Below are 22,721 nucleotides of genomic sequence, written 5' to 3' on the forward strand. Positions count from 1 at the left end.
TAAAAGAGGAAATATGATATCAGAATTATAGGAAAATGAATTTGTAAACAAGAATACTTTTTTCCTATTGCCTGTTTTTTTCCATGTGAATATTAGGAAATTGGTCATTTCCTAAAAAAAACGAACGACATGGGTCAACTAAATTCATTTGTTGATTTTATATCTTTTCCATACTAACTTTCAACACTAAAATAACACTACAAACCACCCCACATAAGAAATAAGTAGGTACCTCACAATTGCATATTTTACAGGCTATTAATATTGAAATTGTACAACCAATCGACGTGGTTTAATTTAAAAATACTTCTCAAACTTTTTGTTTTTCTTTTTACGAACTTTTGCGCATATTTTGTTTTCTTGTGGCAAACGTTAGGAGTTAGAGAGTTATTTAATTTAACATCAGTTTGTTGTGTTTTAAAATTGTGTATTGACACTCATTCTTTCCGATTTATGGAGAAATCTGTTGTTTTTTTTCGTGTTATGAGTTTTGAATGTCGGCCATATTTGTAGTTATTATGGTTTTGGCCGTGTGTTTTGAACGGAGTGAACCTTCAAAACTTGTCATAATAAATAAATAATCGACGAAGTAATTTTCTTAAGTGACTAGCTTCATAAATTCGCTAGATATGGCAGAACAGTTTTGTCTTAGGTGGTCAGACTTCCACTCGAGCATCGTCAGCGCTTTGGACTCACTTAAATGCTCCGAAGATTTAGTCGATGTGACTTTAACCTGCGAGGGACAGAATATAAAAGCTCATAAAGTCATTTTATCAGCTTGCAGTCCGTATTTTAGAGGAGTATTTAAGGTAAGTTATTCATGTGAGAAGATCATTAAGTCTGATGTCAACAAAGTTATCAAATTACGAAATAGCTCTTGGGTAATGTTTACGAATGCTATGAAATTGTAATTCGCCATTGTATACCAATAATTATCTCAAATGTATCATTCGTCTGGAAAAACTGTTAATATTATCGTTTGTAGTTAAAATACCGACACACCAACGATGATTTGAGGTGTTTTGATTACAACACTTGGTTTTATTTATTTATTTAAACTTCACATACAAAAAAGAAATAAGTATCTTCCAACCAACCCAAAACAGAGTAGTGATATTGATCAAAACGTTTGATACCATATATAGCTGTTTGCAATCAGAGGGTAGATAGTACTTGAACATTAAAAAAAACATAAATTACAAATTGACATTTAAAAAAACATGAATTACAAAACATGATTATAGGGAGGGCAAAGGAAAAAGATAGTTCAGGGAAGGAGGTAGAGGGAAAAACTAATGGAGGATGTTTGATGGACAGTTAGGATTCTAATGATAAATAGTAATGTCTCAGACGTTTTTTAAAAGTTATCAAAGAAGGTGTTTTCATTAATATGCATAAAATCGAGAAGCAAATACCGTACTTATTCGTACTTTGACTACTTTCATCAACCTGGTAACAGTTCCTAGTAAATTGATAATAATAATAACTCTACAAAAAGGTTTTGTTTTAATTAACTTTGTTAGTTTACGGTTGAAGTGTGTAAGGGCTTTTATAATTTTTTCATTATTTTATTATGAGGTCAAGAGATCTTGCATCCCTTATGTCACTGCGACCATATCAGCTCTATTGTGAGCTTCCTCTGTATCATAGCTCACTCTCAAAACCTACGTGAGTCATGTAGCTCACAATCTGTCTTGGTGGTAAGAGCTTCACCTTCTCAGAGTCTAGTAGTGGTCCTCCAAGGATGTCATTTTGTTTGCGAGCAAGTGCGTCACGGTTATAGAGAATGTGGATTGGTGTTTCGCTATCCTGCATACAAAATCTGCAGACTAGGGTGTCATGTAGTCCAATTTTCAGACTAAGCAGTCCTGCTTAGGATCTTTATTTGTTTCTTGTTAACCCTTTGAATGCCGGAACAGCAGTTCGTGATTTTAACAATAATAAAACCTAAAAACAGTTTTTTTTGTAAACAGATATGAAAGATATTATCCAAACTTACCAAATATATACACCGTGTGGCATTTGAGGCGCCGTTTTCTCAGAAAAACACAGTTTAAATATTCAGGGTTGTCACAACTTCATACAGAAAACACATTTACTTATAAATATAGCGGAATATAACTGTGTTTATAAAAAAATGTTTATTCATATATTTATTTATGTTAACTTAGATTATAAAACAAATAAAATAAATGTTAATTTTGCACGAAAATATAAAGTCATTTTAAAAAATTGTAGTCGGTAACCTTGTATCTGAGACTATCAGTGAAACCTTCTACAAAGTTGACTGTAACTTTGATAATATCGGTAAATTATAATTTTTTTATAATTCTTGATTTACCTAATAGATGTCTCTATATACTCTAATTAAAAACATATTCCAATCGGATTTGATATTGGCTTACGACAAGCTCAAAGAAGAGCGCTCATTTTGTATGGCCGGCCCGGCGAGCACGGAATTGGAGAGTGCGTTAACGCGCTCCTGGCAGCAAACCGGTTAAGCTTAAGAGCTTCTATGGTGAATTTCCGCGAATACCCCGTGATCAGTTTCTTCGCGTGTTTCATGAATCCTTCTAACATGTATCTATGAAACTTTCCAGGAGAACCCGTGCCAACATCCCATCATAATCTTGAAAGATGTCTTGGCGGGAGACATGACCCGGCTCTTGGCCTACATGTACCAGGGAGAGGTCACGGTGGAGGATGAACAGCTTCCTGGTCTGCTGCAGACTGCGCAGCTGCTGCAAGTGGCCGGGCTCGCTGCACACAGTGTCACCCCTCAGGTATAGTAGAAAGGATTTCATTATGTAATTGATTCGGCAGTTACTGTGGTAATATCTGTCCATTTTACATTTAAAATTTACTTGGTAAAAACCACTATTTCTTAAGGCCCAGATCTCAAGCGTTCAAATCAGAATACGCAGAGCCACGCTTAGGGCTCGACGTGTCCTAGCGCTCAAATTTTTTAAAGAATATATAATGGATAATTTTTTGGTTTTTAAAACATACTTCAATAGAAATAAATATTTTTTTAAAAGTTTTTTAAATTCCTTTGTAATAACTAAAAACTTTATTTTCAAAACCAAATAATTATATCGAACAAAAATTAATTTTTTAAATTAAAAAACGATGTTTAAAAAAAAAACATTTACGGAAAATCTTGAATCCTAAATTTAGAGAAAAAACGTTCCAAAAAAAGAAAAAAAAAACTATTTTACAATTTTCATAGGATTATCTCTTGATCATGTACCCATTCCTTTATTTTGCCTTTGTTCCATATTTTATTTTAACCTCTAACCTCCGTCAGCAACAATTTAAAAATGTTTGGAAAGATATATTCAGTGTTCTGCTCCCATATTTACTGTTAATTCTTGGGACTATCAAACCTTTGCTGTGGGTAGATCGTGTATCATGATTTTCATTCTTAATTTTTTTTCAGAGTAAAAGTCACCAGCAAAAGACATCTCAGAGTCCGACCGTAAAGCGGGCAACATCCCAAGTCAGCACGCCCAAAAAACCCGGAACTACAAACACGAGTACCCAAAAAGATTTTCTAAATATTCCCAGCGTCAAATCCATCGTCCAGCAATACAAAAGGAGGAGAAACAGCACCTCCGATAAATGCACCGACTCATCATCCGAGCAAGTCAAGAAGGCCAAAATACCCAAAGGGAAGATGTCCCCATCCGGCACTAAAAAGTCGGAATCTTCCGGAACAAGCATCGATAATGCAAAGACAGATTTTTCCGACAAAGACACGGTCACAGCAGAACCTTTGGAGTCTTCTCACGGACAAGATGACGCGTCGAAGAAGGATATCGATGACATGAAACTCATGGCTGCAATCAAGGTAATTTAACTAACTCACTGACCATCACACAGCTAGGCAGAGAGAATATTCTTCTCCGTCTTAGTCCTCATTACAGAGGGTTGTGACCCTCGTGGAAGCAACTACTCTTTTCTCTTGACTGCGCTGCACATAGCACGCCGACCATCGAGGTGCCTGCTGCTGCCTTAAATTGATTGATGATTTAGAGATTATATAACGCCATACAAACTGTCTTTGCAAACAATCTTTGTCTCTCCCACATCCATGCATCTCCTCATACATGCCTGTCGATTATTTCGACTGCTGACCTGACCACTTTCAAGGATTTGAAATACTTGATTATGCTATTGACTATCACTTGTGAGTGATTATCCTTAGGTGAACTCCGCACATAATTTGTTCGAAGGACACGTAAAATGTTACCTGGATTTAAAGAAAATAAAATTGCGATTTAACAAATACTTGGCATTAAGTAATCACTTTACACGCGTATAACATTCACCTATTCTACCCATGATTGACAACCACTTCTTCTTCTTTTTGTGTCATGTCAGGTCCCCCGCGTCGACTATCACTTGAGAGTAATTGTCCTTGTCTTGGGCAGCTCTAAACAGCGCCTCGACGGTTCTGATCCCCGTCCAATCTCGTATATTCCGGAGCCAAGAGATCCATTTTCTATCCACACCTCGTCGATCTTCTATTAGGTGCAATAGCTCGTATTTCTCTCCTCTAAGCGCATGCCCCAGATAGGACACCTTCCGGACTTTGATATAATTCAGACAACTGTCTTCCTACTCATGCTCTTTGCTCCAAAGAGCACATTCACATTGCTTACCATATCGGTCCACGGAGTGCATAGTATTCTACAATGTAGCCACATTTGGAATGCCTCTAACTGCTTCATAGTGCTTATCTTAAAGGGTCCACCATTCAACTCCGTATTTATATATGCTTATGCACCGACCAACATAACCCCTAACTATTATTTGCCGAGAAGCTAAGTATAAAAGAGCTATACATAAATGGATAATAGAAGTGGGTAGATATGAAATAGATCCCATCGTTCGGCCATGTCTTATTTGGTTGCATGTCATAAACAACTTACTTTCACAAAATTTTGAGTGTGTCCAAATACTTGTTCACAAATCTGGATTATCTCCAATTATAGGAGTATTTTTCATATTATTTTTTGACATCTCATCAAAGATGAAGAAGAATATGGAAGTCTGGGCATTTACGGGGCTGACGACCGTCATAGGCTGGTTTAAGTGATCACTTTACACACGTGTAACATTCACCAATTCTACCCATTATTGACAACCACACTACTCAAATTCTTGGAAGTTCTCAATTTTGAAACATTGTTCTTGAATCACTAGAACTTCACTAGAGACATCTATTGGTTAGATGAAAATAAGCTTTTTATTGAGATACATAATTTTTTTTTGAGAACATAATTTTCATTCAAAAACAATTTGTAGTTACATAGTAGTTTTAATAGATTCAATGCTGATTTAAAAAATATATTACTACTACTACTACCATCACGCCGTTTCCCTGCAGGGGTTGGTAGAAAGGATGGAACACCACACTCTTCTGTCCTGACATACACTCCTCGCCTCCTTCACATCCATACATCTAGTCATACATGCCCTCCGATTACGCAGATGACACTTTCAACTCTTTTACTCAACTTACTTTTCATATTATCTCATAAATGATTACCCAGTGTAGGTGGGTGCATTATTTTAAATTGTCATTTGTAATATTGTGTGTGAGGAAAAAAAATAAATAAAATATTTAATTACGCAGGTAAAGCATGAATTGGTGGAAGAACAAGAAGGTGAAACTATAGACGCTGAAATGGAAGAAAGCAGCTCGCCAAATGCATTCTACGAAACCAGCATGTTGGCGCGTTCTCTGCTATCAGGTCAGTCGAGATGCAATTTCATTTAATGTTAAAAAAATTAATACGAAAAGCCATAAACTGCAACATTTTGAAACATTAGAAATTCATAAGAATATAAATAACAATAAACTCATAATTAACAATATGACAATGACCAAAGCCTCCCCCCTATTGTCTATGTTCCCACTGATAAGAAACATAGTACGAGTACCTACCTACAGTACCCTATGCACAATTGGGTGCGGATGAGGGTTTGAAGATAGAATTTTATAGCTTGGATATGTGGAGTGAGTATTGATGTGGCGAGTGTGCTTCCCCTTTTGAATTGAGATAAGTAAGTAAGATATATGGAGTGAGTGTACAAGTGTTTTGTTTGCGGCGTTGCAGGCACCCAGTCGGTGAAGTCGGACAGCGCGGGCAAGGGGCCGGAAGTGAAGCGCGAGCGCGCGTCACCCGAGGCGCCCCCCGAGGAGGAGCCCCCCGCGCCGCCGGCCAACCACGCAGCCATCTGCGGGGACTGCCCGCACTGCGGCACGCAGTACTCCAACCAGTCGGCGCTCAAGTACCACGTGCGGCTCATGCACTCGGACCTGACCAACCGCCTGTGCTGCTACCTCTGCCCGCGCTCCTTCACCGTCAGGGACACCTACAAGGAGCACATGTGGACGCTGCACGGGCAGAGGAATTGACAGCCGCCTGGGAAGTTGTCTGACTGCTTTCAAAACTTAAGTACGGTGGAACCTCCCATAACTAGCAATTCAATGTAACAGACTCTCAGCGATAAGTTACATTTACACACTTAGTATATAGAATAATATATATACTAGACGGGAAATACAGTGGAACTCTCATAATGAACACAATTCGTTCCAGAATTTTATTCGTTAAGCGAAACATTTTTTTTTGCACAAGTGAATGCCGTCATAAAGGGACTTGCTCTTTCTCTGTCTGTAACTCATGCGAAATTTCGCTCAATAAGGGAGTAATTTTTCAACATTAATTTTTCTGGCTATGCGAATTACTCGTTATGAGAGATTCCACTGTATATATTGTAGATTACACCGGTGCTTTTCGTATTACAAATCTTTTATTGATAAATCGCTCCGTAATTCTCTTTTCCGCTTGAATCTCAGTGGTATTAAGGACAACGATCGTCCAAATAATATCTTGACAACTAACCCGTTTTTTTTTTACAATATTTTGAGTGTGTCCAAATCTGGGTTATATCCAGTTAAGAGTTTTTTTCATTTAAAAAAAAAATATATGTAGATTGAGTTTTTTTAATAATTTAATTTATTTTATATACTTTTTTACTTTACAATCTAAAAAATTAATTACGCTGTTCTCTCCAATAAGGAGACTTAGGTCTTCTGCTTGGAGAGGGACTCATACTTATTGTTTATTGTTTATGTTGGTGGGTGATATAATTTATTTTTATTTTTGTTAATAAAACAATTATAATAATATATTAATATATAATTATTATTTTTTAATTTTTTTTTTTATTTAGTTAATTATAGTGATATCTCAACATAGATGAAAAATCCTTTTCTTAAAAAAATTTAACTCAATTAAATTAAATTTAATTAAATTTTTAATTTAATTTAAGTGGACAAACCCCTGATTTGTGAACAAAGATTTGGATGCACTCGAAATAATTTGGGAAGAATCTTACATTACTTTACTCAACCGTAGATGGTGCTGAGGACTCGCGAGTGAAAGAAAATTTGAGTAGTGTGGTTGTCAATCATGGGTAGAATGGTGAATGTTACACTTGTATAAAGTAATGTTACACTTAAACTAAGACAGGCCGTAAGCTCTGTGAAAACCCAGACTTGCATATTCTTCATCTATGTCGAGATTTAAATAAATATTTTACTTGAATAATTTTGAGTAAAATATTTCTATAATTTTAATGAATTAAAATGAGAAAAAACTGTAAAACTTATATATTTTTAAATTTGGTTAAAAAAGTTTTAGTTTCAATCACTTTCATTCGCTTTTTGTTGTAGTATTGTCAATGAAAAATATGAATTTCTTTCGAAAAGATGAGAAAAATGTGCAATATTTTTTATTAGTATTAAATTTGTATGTATTGACACTCATTGGCGACTTAAATAAAATATGTGTTTTCTACAAATTTCAAATTCCCTTATACATACATATTATGTAAATACAGTGATACCTCATTCCTCGAATACTCGTTTTTCCGGATTTGTCATTTATTTCTTCTACCCCAAGTTCAATTTGCATAGATCAGCATTTTACCGTATTAATCGTTTGAATTACGTTGCATATTTGATATATTTTGCCTGTTTTTTTTTTCATTTTCTAAATTTTGTTATATGTATTTCACGACAATATTCCAACATGTAGGATAGAAACTATTTAAAGCTTGATAATGCAAGGTCGGCGGATACAGCAGAAGAGGTCAATATTGATGAAGAGGAGCCGCTGCCTGTACCTTCATTTTCAGAAGCATGCACACTTTTTGAAAGATTGAAAACTTTCCACTACATTCAATAACTGATGCCGAAAAAAATATTATTTGCAAAGCTGAAAATATACTGAATTGATTGACGGAAATAAAATAGTTAAAAAAACAAATATCAATCACAGATTATTTAGAATGCAATCAACTTTGATATTTTTTTTGGTTCTGTTCAGCTTTTTATTTTTAAATAAAAAATTTTTACATTTAAAAGTTATATTCTTAGAATTTTAACCTACCAATGGATATGCAGATTGGGAGGGCGGTATCTTTACTCGTTTGTATACACTTGTGTATTGACTTATTAATCCCGCATTCATAGTTTATTTCAATATGTTACTTTAAAAACGATAGATAGAGGTTTCACTGTAATAAAATGGGTCTTTAATGAAATGGTTACAAAGTGCCTTTAAGCCTTCAGTGCTCATTTCGCGTGACAAAAAATGGCGGAAATGTTGCTCCTGACAATATCCAATCATAATTTGTAAAATACGTAGGCGCTAGATATCATTTGCTATTATTTTAAAATTATGTTTAAAGTATGAATATTATGTTTGATTCACTCGTCTATATTAATTGAATTTACATACAGTAGAATCGCGATATAGCGAAAAATGGCGTATATCGAAAAAAAAACAAAATTTACTCCCTAATTCCAATTTTTCATACAAAAATGCATTTATATAACGAAATCCCGTTAATATGTGTAACAAAATAATTTTTGTCCCGTACGAAAAAATGCTAATACATTTACGTAAATTTATAACAATATAATATTTTTTTTAAAGATTAAAATATTATTTCGCATATTATTGATATTATAATTATGTTAATATGTAATATAAAAAATTTCAATCTAAATACCATTTGACCTGGAAAATTAATGATAAAAATGTCAGCGGGTGGATACGACTTCTGACCGCGGCGAAGTTACGCCCAGGCGGAAGCTACGTCACATCTAGCCGAGTATGTATATCACATCTAGCCTTAGATTTTAGGCGGAGTCGGCGGTCTTTATACAAATTATTTAGTCTTTGTTCTCGGCTATGGCGGCTATTTGCGATGTTATTTTTCTTATTTTCAATTTTTTTCCAGAGATAACTTAAGATAACTTAACTCAACAAAAACAACACTTAGGAATATTCACGTTTTTCCCGTTTTTAAATCACATTTTCATATGGTGTACAAAATAATGAGTATCATCGTTTCGCGCTGCTGTTTTTAGCATCGTGAGGGAAAGGTTAATAAGAAAACTAGTGAAAATATGTGGGTACAAATGTATTCAGTTCTCTATGGCCTCCTTCCTCCTTTGTTTGCAGAACTTTTTTTGAAGCGGCGCAACATCTTTTTTGCGACGGCGCGGAACATATACAATACATATCTAGTATGATTTTATTAAATTTATCTCGTTATATGTGGGAATTCGTTACTACGAATTCATATTTTTTGGTCCCTTGGATTTCGTTATATCGCGATTCTACTGTAGTAATAAAATATTTTTAATAAAAGTTATAATGCAGTTTCACGGATGATTTACACATTTTTTTGTCAATTTTAAATGTGCGGTGAAAATATTTTTGGAAAATTATATGTATAAAAATATAAATACTTTTATATGATGTATTAACTTACAACTTATTTATTTAATTTACGTATTTGTCATTAATAATAGAAACTTAATATATTAAAAGAGCTATACATAAATGCATAATGGAAGTCGGTAGATCTGAAACAGACCGCATCATTCGTCCGTGTCGTGTTTGATTGCATAAACAATTTTCTTTCATTAATTTTTTTCAAATATTGTAAAATGCGAAATCGGCACGGGAAAACTCATGGAGGGTACATTATTGTAATTTGTGATTATGTTTATGATGAAATAAATTGCTTCCGATGAAGTAAGTAGTAGAAATAAAATGAGCATAATCTCGAAGCAACATCGGTTGCATTATTATTTTAATACTTAAATAAATATATGTATATACAACTTTTGTTATGGAATTTAGCTGTTTTTAGATGTTTTATTTAACCTTATATTACGGGACATTAGTAAAATTTACGACGGACATCCAATCTGTGTGGAGCACTGAGGCAAACATATTAAGAATGTAGTGACAACTAGCATACATCTTAATTTTTTACCCATATATTATGTTCGTATTTTATATAAAGTTTTTTCAATTTTTTAGGAAACTTTTTTGTTAAAATGTGAGTTTTTCTTATCGTGGTACATTTTACGATAGTACCGGATTAACATATTGTTGTCAGGCGGTTTTATCATCAACCTCGATCCTAATTATACTCAGACAGTCTACAGCCCGACCCTCAGTATACTAATCACAAGGAAACGCAACCCAAATTTTGATTTGTACAATATTTTATGGCGTTTCTCGCGCTCTACCGAAAGTAAGTAAAAGCGTCTCCCGCTTTCTATCAAAAGTATGTAAAAGACGCGTTTAAGCGTTTCCTGCAAACAATGTGTTAATTTTTTGTTTGTATTTCATATAAAGTTCTCCAAAAAGCATGTTAGTTTTTAAATGTTTTTAGTGAACATTTTTGGTAAAATGAGAGTTTTTCTTATCGTCGTACATTTTACAACAGTCCCGTATTTTGAAACAAGTCCCGTGGTTCAGGGTTAGTAACTGGTTCAAAGGAATTATCAACACTTTTTAAAAAACATGTTTTTGATGTGAAAAGAATAGTAAGGGAAACAGTAATTTGCACATAATCAATACTGATCATCCTCTATTGTATGTACCATTATAAAATATAACAGGGTGAAAAATATGTTTAATTCTGTCAAAGTTATTTAATTTTTTTTTAATATATGTTAATAATTTTGAATTTAATAATTAATAATTTCAAAGTGAATTGAATAATTTTTTAGGAAATGATTCTATTAAAAATCATAAATTGAAAGAAATATATCACTCACTCCTTTCAACAAAGTCATATATAAAAAATCGACAATTTACAGTTGTGCATGTTTTCGAAATGCCCAGAAAATGTACTATATCCTAGCAAAAGCGGCATATTTTTAACTTAATATTTACCCGCTACAGGGCAGAATGTGTTGTTTCTGTATTTTGAAAAAAGGTATGGTTTAATTATTTTTTTAAATATACTAAATATTGTGTCCGCCTCTGTAGTGTAATGGTCAGCACGCTCGGCTAACGCTCTGGAGGTCCCGGGTTCGATTCCCAAGGGGGTAAAATAAATATAAGTGATTTTTTCACTGTAATATTTATTCAATGTTACCCTGGACTGGCACCTGAAGCGGAGGGCTGATCACCTTTCCTTCATGTGTAAACGATCAAGATAACACTTCGTTTATATGACGCAGTGCCCTATGCACCACTGGGTTGCGGGTAAGGGTTTTTTTTTTAAAAATATTTTGCAAATGGAGAAAAAACTTTCAGGTTTTACCCAGAAAGATCTGTTGCACAGTAAAAAGTTCAATAAGTGGCTTGATATTTATTTTTTATACATTTCATTATATTCTTAAACATTGAAAACGATCTCCTGAAAAACCAAGTTTTTTGATATATGACGTTGTTGAAAGGAGCGAGTGATATGTGTAAAAGTAGGGTAGCAGATAAGATGGCCCTTGAATAGCCAGCGTTAACACAAATTACTTATGGACACTTGTCTTAGAGTATTTCGGTGAGAGGAGAAAATTATAACTATTTATGTATCTAGTTTTATTAAGATTACTTGATTGTATACTATTACACCCTTATTTCACTACGCCTTAAGGTACACTAACTCGGTTGTTTAGTATGTATCTATACAATTTTATTTTGCAATGTTTCGAAAATGATGAATGAAGCTTTCAATTTTAAAAACCCCCAAAATGATATAAATTTAATATGTAGTATGTATTGTGGGTATACTGGCAAAAAATGTCAACTCTAAAGTCCCGGTTTGAATAATCCCTGTTATTTAAAGCTTTTAGCCTGAATAAATACGACATTTCAAATTACTTAGTGTATTTTGCCAGTTTACAGAACATTGAAAACTTTAACAAAACTTTAAAAAAAACTTTCTTGAGTTCAATATTTTCTGTTGTATTCCAAATAGACAGGTTGGTGTGGCATTCCATTCTCTGCCTATCCCTGATGAGAAGTAGTATGATCGTTAGTTAGTTTTATTTTTAATTTAAGTTTTACTTGGTAAATACCACTATTTCTTAAAATCTATTATGACACGTGTTTCAATGCATCATGTATCATTTTCAAACACCAAAACAATTTAAGAAATAGTGATGTTCACCAAGTAAAACTTAAATAAAAAAGGATATTACCACAAAGTGACTACCTACCGAATCAATTGATGCAACTAGTTTTTGTTGACAATTTTGTGTATGTATAGCTTTTTGCCATTTTTATTAAATCCGCTTGTGTCCGTTTTGGGGGATTTTGAAATTGAACGCTTCATGTGCAAGTTTTGCAATGTGACTGAAATTTAAACGTGATAAAAATTATTCGCCATGATTCTTAGGAATATTTTATTTATTATGGGGTAGTGTACATAATAATAGATATTATGGAAGTGACTGTGTGTTTTAACTTGCATTGTTATAGTATGGATGATTATTTTTACTTTATATGTTTATGTAGCATTAAGAAATGTTTTGTTATTCAAGTTTAAAATACCAATACGTCTAACAATTGTTTTTGTTCTATAGATTTATATAGCTATTTATAAATATATTTATTTGTAAATCCAATGTGCCTTTTAGCAACGATATGAGAAGATTTTTATTTCAAATGTTGCCTTTTTTTGGTACTTTATTTGTATTTCAGATTATATATCTAAATATACTTTTAATACATTTTAACTTCTGTTTTATTTTTTTATTTGCCATCAGATTTGGAAATTATGCAAAAAATACAATGATGCCTCGCATAATGAAAGGGGCCATACTCCCTTATAGTAGAGAAAGTCCAAAAGAAGTTTCTGAGGTATCTCTACATGAGAGAGTACGGCTATTATCCTTGGCTCTACCCGACCCAGTTTCTCCAGGGTATGCTTGGCTACAATAGTTTAGAAACTAGAAGGAATGTGTATGACGCCTCACATAATGAAAGGGGCCATACTCTCTTATAGTAGAGAAAGTCCAAAAGAAGTTTCTGAGGTATCTCTACATGAGAGAGTACGGCTATTATCCTTGTCTCTACCCGACCGAGTTTCTCCAGGGTATGCTTGGATACAATAGTTTAGAAACTAGAAGGAATGTGTATTTGACTACGCATTTTTATCAATTGTTGCGTGGTGTGATAGATAATTCTGAAATTATCCGGAGCATTGGTCTGTATGTTCCCGATAGTTAGCTAAGACAGCGTCGGCATAGATTGTTTCACATTCCTACTTACAGCACGTACCTTCCGATGGTTATGCCTGTAGGAAGAGCTACCGCTATGCTGAACAATATCACTGTTCCATGTGTCTAAGGGGGTATTCCGAAGCAGGATTCTTCTACATCTTTAGCAAGAGTATTTTCGATTTTTTGTTAATATATACGCTTTAAATTTTAGTTTGTTATGTGTATGTTTTAAATGGGCTTACCATAATTATGAAGCTCTAAACCGGGACAGGTAGGGGAAAAAAAAACAAATACGGTGGAACCTCTTATAACGAGCATAATTTGTTCCAGCATCTTACTCGTCAAACGAAATACTTGCTAAGCGGAACATTTTTTCAACAAAATTATTTGTATTTTTTTATTAACGTTTATTTATATCACATAAATTTTGTTAAGGAGTGTAACAACTTTGATAAAAATTAAATTTTTTTAAAAACTAAATAATAAAAAAATTAAAAATGAAAAAAAATAAATTCTTTTTAACTAGAAAACTGTCTGTTATTGCCGACGTTTCAAAATTTGGCGTAACTGTGTCACATCATAGTCATTGAATCATTTTTTATAGCTTCTACAGATCTCTCTATTTCTTCCCAGTTTAGTACGTATACATGATAATAGTCCAATCCATGTAATAATTTTGGCGCTACCGAATTTTTTTTCCCATAATTCTATATAAGATATGCACCGTCTGAACACCGGGATCCGTGTCTGGGACCGGGACAATCCCGGTTAAACCGGGACGTATGGTAAGCCTAGTTATAAATTGAATTGAAATAAACTTTCTGTTCATCCATTATACGACTAACACAAAGAACCTTGTTAGAGTTGGCTTCGCGCTGTACAGCTGCTTCAAGCTGTACAGCGCCAAGCTGCTTCATAAGTTAAAATAGATTCCCCCGGATATTTGCATCTAATGTCCGAAATTTTATGCATACATAGAAGTACTGTGATTGGCGATAATTTTAAATAGTTAAAAGTGAAAAAAAGTTACAAAGTTAAGCAGTTATTTGAGAAAAATGCATGAATAATGCAATACAGCAATGCAACTCAAGTTAGCTTGTAGCGTGATTTTTGAAAAAAACGTTTTGATTAAGAAAACAAAAAGGTTTTGATTTAATTTGTTTATTTTAGTTTGTCATCAATTTTACATTCCAAAAAGATAATCACTTTTTTAAAAATTTAAATTTAACTTGTAAAGTACTTCTATTTTTTTAAATTTATTGTTATATGTGGTTTGGTGCATTCTGCATAATTTTCAAACACCGTATGCTGAGACAGTGACTTAAGCCTGCCCCCTGTTGTCAATGTTCCCACTGATAAAAAAATCTTCTTCGAAATTATCCACACCCGATGGTGCATAGGGCATTGCATCATAAAAACACAGTTTTATCTTGATCCTTGACATATGAAGGAAAGGTGATCAGCCCTCCGCTTCAGATACCAGTCCACGGTAATATTGAATTTATTCAAATGAAAATAAAAAGTGAAAACAATCACTTATTACAACACATTATTTGACCACCCCTGGGAAACAATCCCGGGACCTCCAGTACGGTAGCCGAGCGTGCTGACCATTACACTACGGAGACCATTACAATACTGCGAATCGAAGGCGAATAAAAAGTAAAAAATAAGAAACAGCTCCTACTCCCTCTTCATCCTTCAACATCCCAACGACACAAATCTATAAACTAGACTTAGCTTCACATACGGTGTTTGAAAATGATACAGAATCCATTTAAACACGTGTAACAATGAAGTTTAAAATGTAGTGGTAATTACCAAGTAAAATTAATAGATATCACCAGGAACTGACCGTCGAATCAATTGAATGATAATTACAACAAACATTCAGTATTTCTGCCATTTTCATCTTTCTTTTCATACACCATCCCCTTAGTCTCAGCCGTCATGACCGCTCCGACAAGCATATCTCTCCCGGGTCTTGGCAACGCTGCCGGTAATGTGACATCAAATTTGATTATCAAATCTCCACGCTTTTGAGTATCACCGGGGATTGGTAGACCTTCTTCTTCTATAGTTTTTGTGCATTCGTTTCTAAAAACATATGAGAAAAGAGAGCAAAGTTAGAATATACAAGACATGTGTAAGACCAATCATAGGAGACAACCCGACAAACAGAACTCAAAACATATCCAGAACATCGGAAATTAAAGTTTAGGGAACTTTCTTTAAATGGGAGTTGCATATATTATTTACCCTGCTTATTATGTACAAGATTTATAGATCAATAAATGGATTTTCAATTCTTCTAGCTTAAAAACATGTTTTATTTGAATCTGTGTTGGGAACAGGAGGGATAATCTAATGTGGGCTGGTCAGGAACTTGTCAGAATTTGCTCATTGCTGGGAGGAAACTACGTAAAACTTCTCAGGAGAAGTCGGACTGTTGACTATCGTCAACACAACTTCCGTTTTACTAGAAGAGAGTTTGGCATTTTGTGCCCTAGCTTAGTTTATGATACCAATGTCTGTCACTATTTTGAGCATCTTTGTCAATTTTTTTAAATAATAAGAAATAGCTACTAACCCCTCTTCATCCTCCAACGTCCCAAGGACACAACTCTAAAATTTAGATTTAGCTTCACATACGGTGTTTGAAAATGATGCGGAATGCATCGAATCTCGTGTCACAATAGATTTTAAGAAGTAATTGTATTGACCAAGTAAGGCTTTAATTAAAAATGTAAAGATATTACTACAGAGTGACTGCGGAATCAATTAATGAAATTATTGGATTTATTGATCTCTTACATCATAAATTGCTTTTAAATCATATTTATAATTTCATTAATGGATTCAACATTAACTTTTTAGTAATATTCATCCATTATATTTATAAATTTGGCGTTCAATTTGTAGAACTCTATTTTAATTTAGTATTAAATGTTAAATCAAGCACTGATTTTTTGAGTCTACTAAGTTGTATTTTACTGTTAAAAAACCACATTCGTTTGAAAATGCCATAACTAGGCGAAACAATTGTAACAAAATTGATTTTTATGTGTTTTTTTTTAACAAACAAATACAACTTAGTAGACTCAAAGAATCAGCGTTTAATTTAACATTTAATACATAAATTTATCCATTTTAATTAAATTTTTACTTGGTTAATTTTTAAGTGGTAATTACCAAGTAAAACTTAAATTTAAACAGATTTATAATCACTAGATCTAGAAGGTTTTGATAATAACCTCAAGGGAGGAGTCAGTCTGACATGTAGCACTCGACGATCCAGCGTGTGTATAGTCAGCAAGAGGCCGGATAGAGCAAAGCGAAGGCTGATGGGCACCTTCATATGCAGGTCGCTCCCTGAGCGCTGGAAGCGTTCGTGTGGCCGATCTCGTATGACAACCACCACATTAGCTGGAAAATGATACTTATTCACACGATACACTCTATCATTCAAAGTAGCAATTATAATCCAGAGTTTCCCCGTGAAATCAGAATCCAGATTTTTTAATTTAACTAACTATCTAACAATCATGCCACACTGTCTTTGCAAACATTCATCTCTTCGTACATAATAATAAATAATAATAAAACCCTTATCCGCACCCCAATGGTGCATAGGGCACTGCGTCATATAAACGCAGTGTTATCTTGATCGTTTACACATGAAGGAAAGGTGATCAGCCATCCGCTTCAGGTACCAGTCTAGGGTAATATTGAATCAGTGAAAAAATCACTTATATTTATTTTACCCCCCTTGGGAATCGAACCCGGGACCTCCAGAACGGTAGCCGAGCGTGCTGACCATTACACTACGGAGGCGGACATACCCGCAGGTTATTCTGGGCTGCTTTGAAGTACCGATTGGCGCCATTGGCAAAAAAAAATTTTTTTTTAACATAACGTGGTTTGCAACTAGACTACTCAAATGTCAGTACAAAATTAAATTAAATTTTATTCATTTAGTACATACTTAAAAGAAACATGACATAAACATGCTAAAATTTTTGACTCATAAATTATTTTATGTATTTTTAATTTGAATTTTACTTGGTAAATACACACCATTTTGTAAAATGTTATAAGAAATAGTGGTACATACCAAGTACAACTTAAATTAAAATGGATAGAACATTTTGAGTGTGTCCAAGTACTTGTTCACAAATCTGGATTATCTTTAATTATAGGTGTTATTTTTTATAAAAAGCTTCTTTCATCTCAGCAACAGATGGCTAAAGTGAAATTGTAGTGTTTCAAAATTGAACCATGTATATAGAAGTTCCAAGAATTTGAGTGGTGTGGTTAGCAATCATGCGTAGAATTAGTGAATGTTACACGTGTGTAAAGTGATCACTTAAATCATTCTGTGACGGTCGTAAGCCCCGTAAATGCCAAGACTTCCATATTCTTCTTCATCTATGTTGAGATGTCAAAAAATAATATGAAAATGGATAGATATTTAAGCACAAAGTGACTGCCGAGCAACAAGATAATATATCGCTCACAGGATTTTTCAGGAGAACATTCTTAAAGTTTAAAAATATTATACAATGTATTAAAATTAATATCAAGCCACGTATTGAACTTTTTACTGTGCAACAGATATTTTTAAGTAAAACCTGAATTTAAAAAGTAATGAAACAATGCCATTTCTTGCAAAATCCAAAAACAACACTTTCTGCCCTGTTGCGGGTAAATATTAAGTTAAAAATATGCTTCTTTTGCTGGGATACAGTAGGTACATTTTCTAGGCATTCCAAAAACATGCAGAACTGAAAAATGACGATTTTTGATTTATGACGTTCTTGAAAGGAGTGAGCGATACGTTCGGGTTTGAACTTACCAGGGATGCTGGTGGGTCCTTGGTCCCCCTGTTCCTCGAAGACCAATCTTGTACCGGGCAATATCCCTGGTTCGATGGGGACGCTAAGTATCCTCTCCTTTGCGCAGAGCTGCCGGCGCTGGCTGTCACAGAACTCCAGGCGTCGAATCAACAATTTCTTCACGCCTCCGTAAAATACCTAAAATATTATCCCAATTAACAAAATATATACTACAGGGGTAGGCAGAAAGGATGGAACGCCACACTCTTCTGTCCTGACATACACTCCTCCCCCCCTTTACAGCCATACATCTAGTCATACATGCCCTACGATTACGCAGACTTTTGACACCGCCAGATTTTAGGTTCTGAATCGTGCCTTTTTGTCTTTTTCGGTCGTCCTCGTTCTGATTTCCCTCTCACATTCGCCACATATATTTTCCAAGTCATTCTCTCGTTATCCATTCGCTCCACATGTCCATACCACCGTAAAGAACTCTTCCTAATCTTTTCAATTATTCCATGTTCAGCCTTACATTCCTTTCTTATATCTTCGTTTTTAATTCTGTCATACAATGATTTTCATCTAATCATTTGATATATAAACATTTAAAGTTACTGCCGGTACGTGGAATATTGTGGATGAGTATCATCGTTGAACGACAAACTAGACAATAATATCGAAATCTTCTAGTGCACAACTTTGATACACGATTTACCCACAACGAAGGTTTGATAATCCCAAGAATTAACAATAAATATGGGAGTCGAACACTTCAATATATCGTTCCAAACATTTTTGTTGCTGACGGATGTCAAGGTAAAATACGGAGCAAAGGCAAAATAATGGTTAAATGATCAAGAGTTAATTTACAACATTTTGAGTGTGTCCAAATACTTGTTCACAAAATCTGGATTATCTCCAAATACAGGAGTTATTTTCATATTATTTTTTGACATTTCATCAAATATGAAGAAGAATATGGAAGAAGTCTGGGCATTTACGGGGCTGACGACCGTCATAGGCTGGTTTAAGTGATCACTTTACACACGTGTAACATTCACCAATTCTACCCATTATTGACAACCACACTACTCAAATTCTTGGAAGTTCTATATATGAACCAATTTAGAAACCTTGTTCTTGAATCACAGAACTTCACTAGAGACATCTATTGGTGAGATGTAAAGAAGCTTTTTATTAAGCAGAAACTCTTATATTAATATGTGAGATCCGAATCCTAGATTATAATAAGAGTTAATTCTATGAAAATTGTAAAAAAGTTTACATTTTAAATTTTTTTCTCTCTTTTTTGTGTGTATATTATTAGGTCAAAATAGATAAAAACAATTAAAAACGTTGTAAAAATAACTCCACCGAGACAAGACACACAAGGTGGCTTGGTGGGTCTCTGCAAATTTTTTTTAAATATGTTTATAATTGTTCTTTTAAATAAAAATACAAAATTCATGTAAATATTTTTTTTTCAAAACTCTTAAAAATATTAGATAATTTTTTGCAGGTACTAGAACACACTGTTCTCTTAGTGTGTAGTATTCACGCGCGGCGAACGTTTATACTCGCTTTGAGACAAGCGAGTATAAACAAAAATCTATTATGTCTATTATGTTATATTATAAACATATTTGTAGTACCTCTTCTAAAGTGAGTGGTAGATCCCTTAGTATATCTTTGTCCTTTTTTCTGAACCCCTTAGCAAGGACATTAGTCAAAATGGGCAGCGGGTTATTTATATTTTTTACAACACTCTCAAATGGGTTTAAAGCTCCGAAAAACTCCCTGAAATATTATTTAAATGAATTTAAATTACATTTTTGACATCTCAATATACGTAGATGAATAAGAATATAGAAGTCTGGGTATTTACAAGGCTTGTGATCTGTCATTCACTGGTTAAGTGATCACTTTACACATGCGAAAATCATGAAACTTCTAGATACATTGATCAAACTCTTCGATTGTGAAGTATTTTAAAGTGTGTATTTGGACACACTCAAAATATTCCAAAAAAATTAACTGGTAAAATTAAAAGCTAAAATAATAAAAATGAAAAAGATATTTTCTAGTGTTTCTCAAGTATGTGCTCCAGGATTCGGACCTCACATACAAATGAAAGAGTCTCTGCTCAATAAAAGCTTTCCTATCCCACCATATACCATATGTCTATAGTGAACTCTCGCATACTATGTCACGAGTTTGATCAATATATCTAGAAGTTTCAATAATTTGAGTAGTGTGGTTGTCAATCATGAGTAGAATTGGTGAATGTTATACGTGTGTAAAGTAATCACTTAAACCAGCCTATGACGGTCGTAAGCCCTGTAAAACCCCAGACTTTTATATTCTTCTTGATATACGTTGAGATAAAAAAAATAGTGTAATATGGTAAATATTAAAAATTAAAAAAAAAAAATATATATAAACTTTGTATTACCATGTTAGTATTCGGCTCAACACAGGCCATGCCTAAAGAGCCGTAATACGTATAATAAATGTGTATATGAAATGAATATGTATATTGAATGTATCTATGTATTATGAAAATAAATAAATAAATAAAATAAAAAAATATTTTTTTGACATCTCATCAAAGATGAAGAAAAATATGGAAGTCTGGGCATTTATGGCGCCGACGACCGTCATAGGCTGGTTTAAGTGATCACTTTACACACGTGTAACATTCACCAATTCTACCCATTATTGACAACCACACTACTCAAATTCTTGGAAGCTCTATATATATGAACCAATTTAGAATTAGAAACCTTGTTCTTGAATCACTAGAACTTCACTAGAGACATTATTGGTGAGATGTAAAGAAGCTTTTTACTAAGCAGAAACTCTTATATTAGTATGTGAGGTCCGAATGCTGGATTATAATCACACACATGAGAAACGCTAGATGTCAATAATGGGTAGAATTGGTGAATGTTACACGTGTGTAAAGTGATCATTTAAACCAGCCTATGACGGTCGTCGGCCCTCTAAATGCCCAGACTTACATATTCTTCTTAATTTTTGATGAGATGTCAAAAAAACAATGTGAAAATAACTCCTGTAATTGGAGATAATCCAGATTTTGTGAGCAAGTATTTGGACACACTCAAAATGTTGTAAATAAATATTATCATATTTTTTGTAAGACATGTATCGCAATGACATGTATTTCATATATAACTAAATCTTACACATTGTATTTACATGTAATATGTACATATGTACATATATTGGCAATTGACGAATTATTTTAAGACAAGTTTAACGTGTATATTTCTCAAAATACTAAATTAGTAGTCAAATTTCAACAACTTTTTTCGAAAATCGTCTTGACCTTTGCTAGATATGACAAACATCAGACTAGAGTATACTGACGCAACTTTACAGACAATTAATATGGTTAAAAGGAAACCTGGAACTATCCCAGTTAACTGTTTAAAAATGATGAGTAGTTACTCTAGAGTTTTCAAGGGCTGTCCATGGAAGGCGTAGGGCTTGGTGATCACCCCAGCCTTCAGGCCCTCCTCGCCCAGGTGGTCGTACAGAGCGCGGGTGCTGGGGTCCGCCAGGACTTCGTACGCCTCGGCCACGAGGCACATCATCTGCTGGTCTCCTGGGAAGAATTTTATAGCCAGGCGTCTGAAACTAGTCGTGAAATACTGTTTTGATAAATTTATCCAACGACCTCCTTGTCCTATTATATCAAGGCTGATATTTGAAACATTGAAATTCTTAACGCGGACGGTTTTAACGCTTTTGCCTAGCGTCCAAGTGGCTCTGAAATCTAGTTACGGCTTATGCAACACCGTTTATCATGTCCCTACTCAGGCTTCAACTTTATAAGTTTCATAGCCTATGTCTACTCGTGAGTGGATTTACTATTTATGTTTAAAGTTACTATAATTTCATGTAATTGAAGCGACGTAATTAGTTTAGTTTGGTTTACTTACGCATTTTGAATATCAATCAAAGTGCAAGTTCGTTTGACTGATAAAATTCCATAATAATCCACACCCATTTTGATTTCATGAACACCAAATATCACTGGTAATATTTTTTTCAATTTTCAATTTGATTACAAATGTCAGAAAATCATCTTTCTATAATTTTTCAGATGATGCTATGGATATTTCAAATTCAGAATTTTATGTTATGATTCATTGAATTTGTGTAGGTTCCAAGGTAAGAGATTTTTATGTATTTAATATTGTATGTAGTTACAAAAAATACAATTTAATTCATTTACTAGACATTACACTTTAAAACATATCATAATACTACTTACGTTGTTCCTCTCCAAAAAAGAGACTAAG

General features: G+C 33.9%; 2 protein-coding genes across 2 annotated transcripts; one reads left to right on the plus strand and one right to left on the minus strand.

The window, feature by feature from the left end:
• The first annotated feature begins 287 nt into the window (after positions 1-287).
• LOC148312969 (uncharacterized) lies at positions 288-6,998 on the plus strand. The gene is made up of 5 exons (XM_088270926.1): positions 288-809; positions 2,601-2,783; positions 3,440-3,850; positions 5,642-5,759; positions 6,126-6,998. The coding sequence occupies exons 1-5, from the start codon at positions 630-632 to the stop codon at positions 6,425-6,427; spliced, it is 1,194 nt and encodes a 397-aa protein (XP_088127052.1). The 5' UTR covers positions 288-629; the 3' UTR covers positions 6,428-6,998.
• A 7,707-nt stretch (positions 6,999-14,705) lies between these two features.
• Positions 14,706-22,514, minus strand: LOC148312970 (dnaJ homolog subfamily B member 13-like). The gene is made up of 6 exons (XM_088271151.1): positions 22,359-22,514; positions 21,865-22,053; positions 20,046-20,190; positions 18,411-18,588; positions 16,810-16,981; positions 14,706-15,652 (listed from the first exon to the last, which is right to left on the minus strand). Exons 1-6 carry the CDS (start codon positions 22,424-22,426, stop codon positions 15,433-15,435), a joined length of 972 nt encoding a protein of 323 aa, XP_088127277.1. The 5' UTR covers positions 22,427-22,514; the 3' UTR covers positions 14,706-15,432.
• Positions 22,515-22,721: the final 207 nt, after the last annotated feature.

This window comes from Brachycentrus maculatus, unplaced genomic scaffold, assembly GCF_059751285.1.
Source record: "Brachycentrus maculatus isolate JH-2025_06_01 unplaced genomic scaffold, ASM5975128v1 h1tg000028l, whole genome shotgun sequence".
NCBI classification, from domain to species: Eukaryota; Metazoa; Arthropoda; class Insecta; order Trichoptera; family Brachycentridae; genus Brachycentrus; species Brachycentrus maculatus.

What these genes read in the sequence shown, in the direction of transcription:
- LOC148312969 (XM_088270926.1), top strand. Translation starts at nt 630, where the DNA reads ATGGCAGAACAGTTTTGTCTTAGGTGGTCAGACTTCCACTCGAGCATC. An exon ending in ATTTTAGAGGAGTATTTAAG is followed by an intron (nt 810 to 2,600) that starts GTAAGTTATTCA and finishes GAAACTTTCCAG; the next exon opens with GAGAACCCGTGCCAACATCC. An exon ending in CACACAGTGTCACCCCTCAG is followed by an intron (nt 2,784 to 3,439) that starts GTATAGTAGAAA and finishes ATTTTTTTTCAG; the next exon opens with AGTAAAAGTCACCAGCAAAA.
- LOC148312970 (XM_088271151.1), bottom strand. Translation starts at nt 22,426, where the DNA reads ATGGGTGTGGATTATTATGGAATTTTATCAGTCAAACGAACTTGCACT. An exon ending in AGGACCCACCAGCATCCCTG is followed by an intron (nt 16,982 to 18,410) that starts GTAAGTTCAAAC and finishes ATCATTTTCCAG; the next exon opens with CTAATGTGGTGGTTGTCATA. An exon ending in AGACTGACTCCTCCCTTGAG is followed by an intron (nt 15,653 to 16,809) that starts GTTATTATCAAA and finishes ATATGTTTTTAG; the next exon opens with AAACGAATGCACAAAAACTA.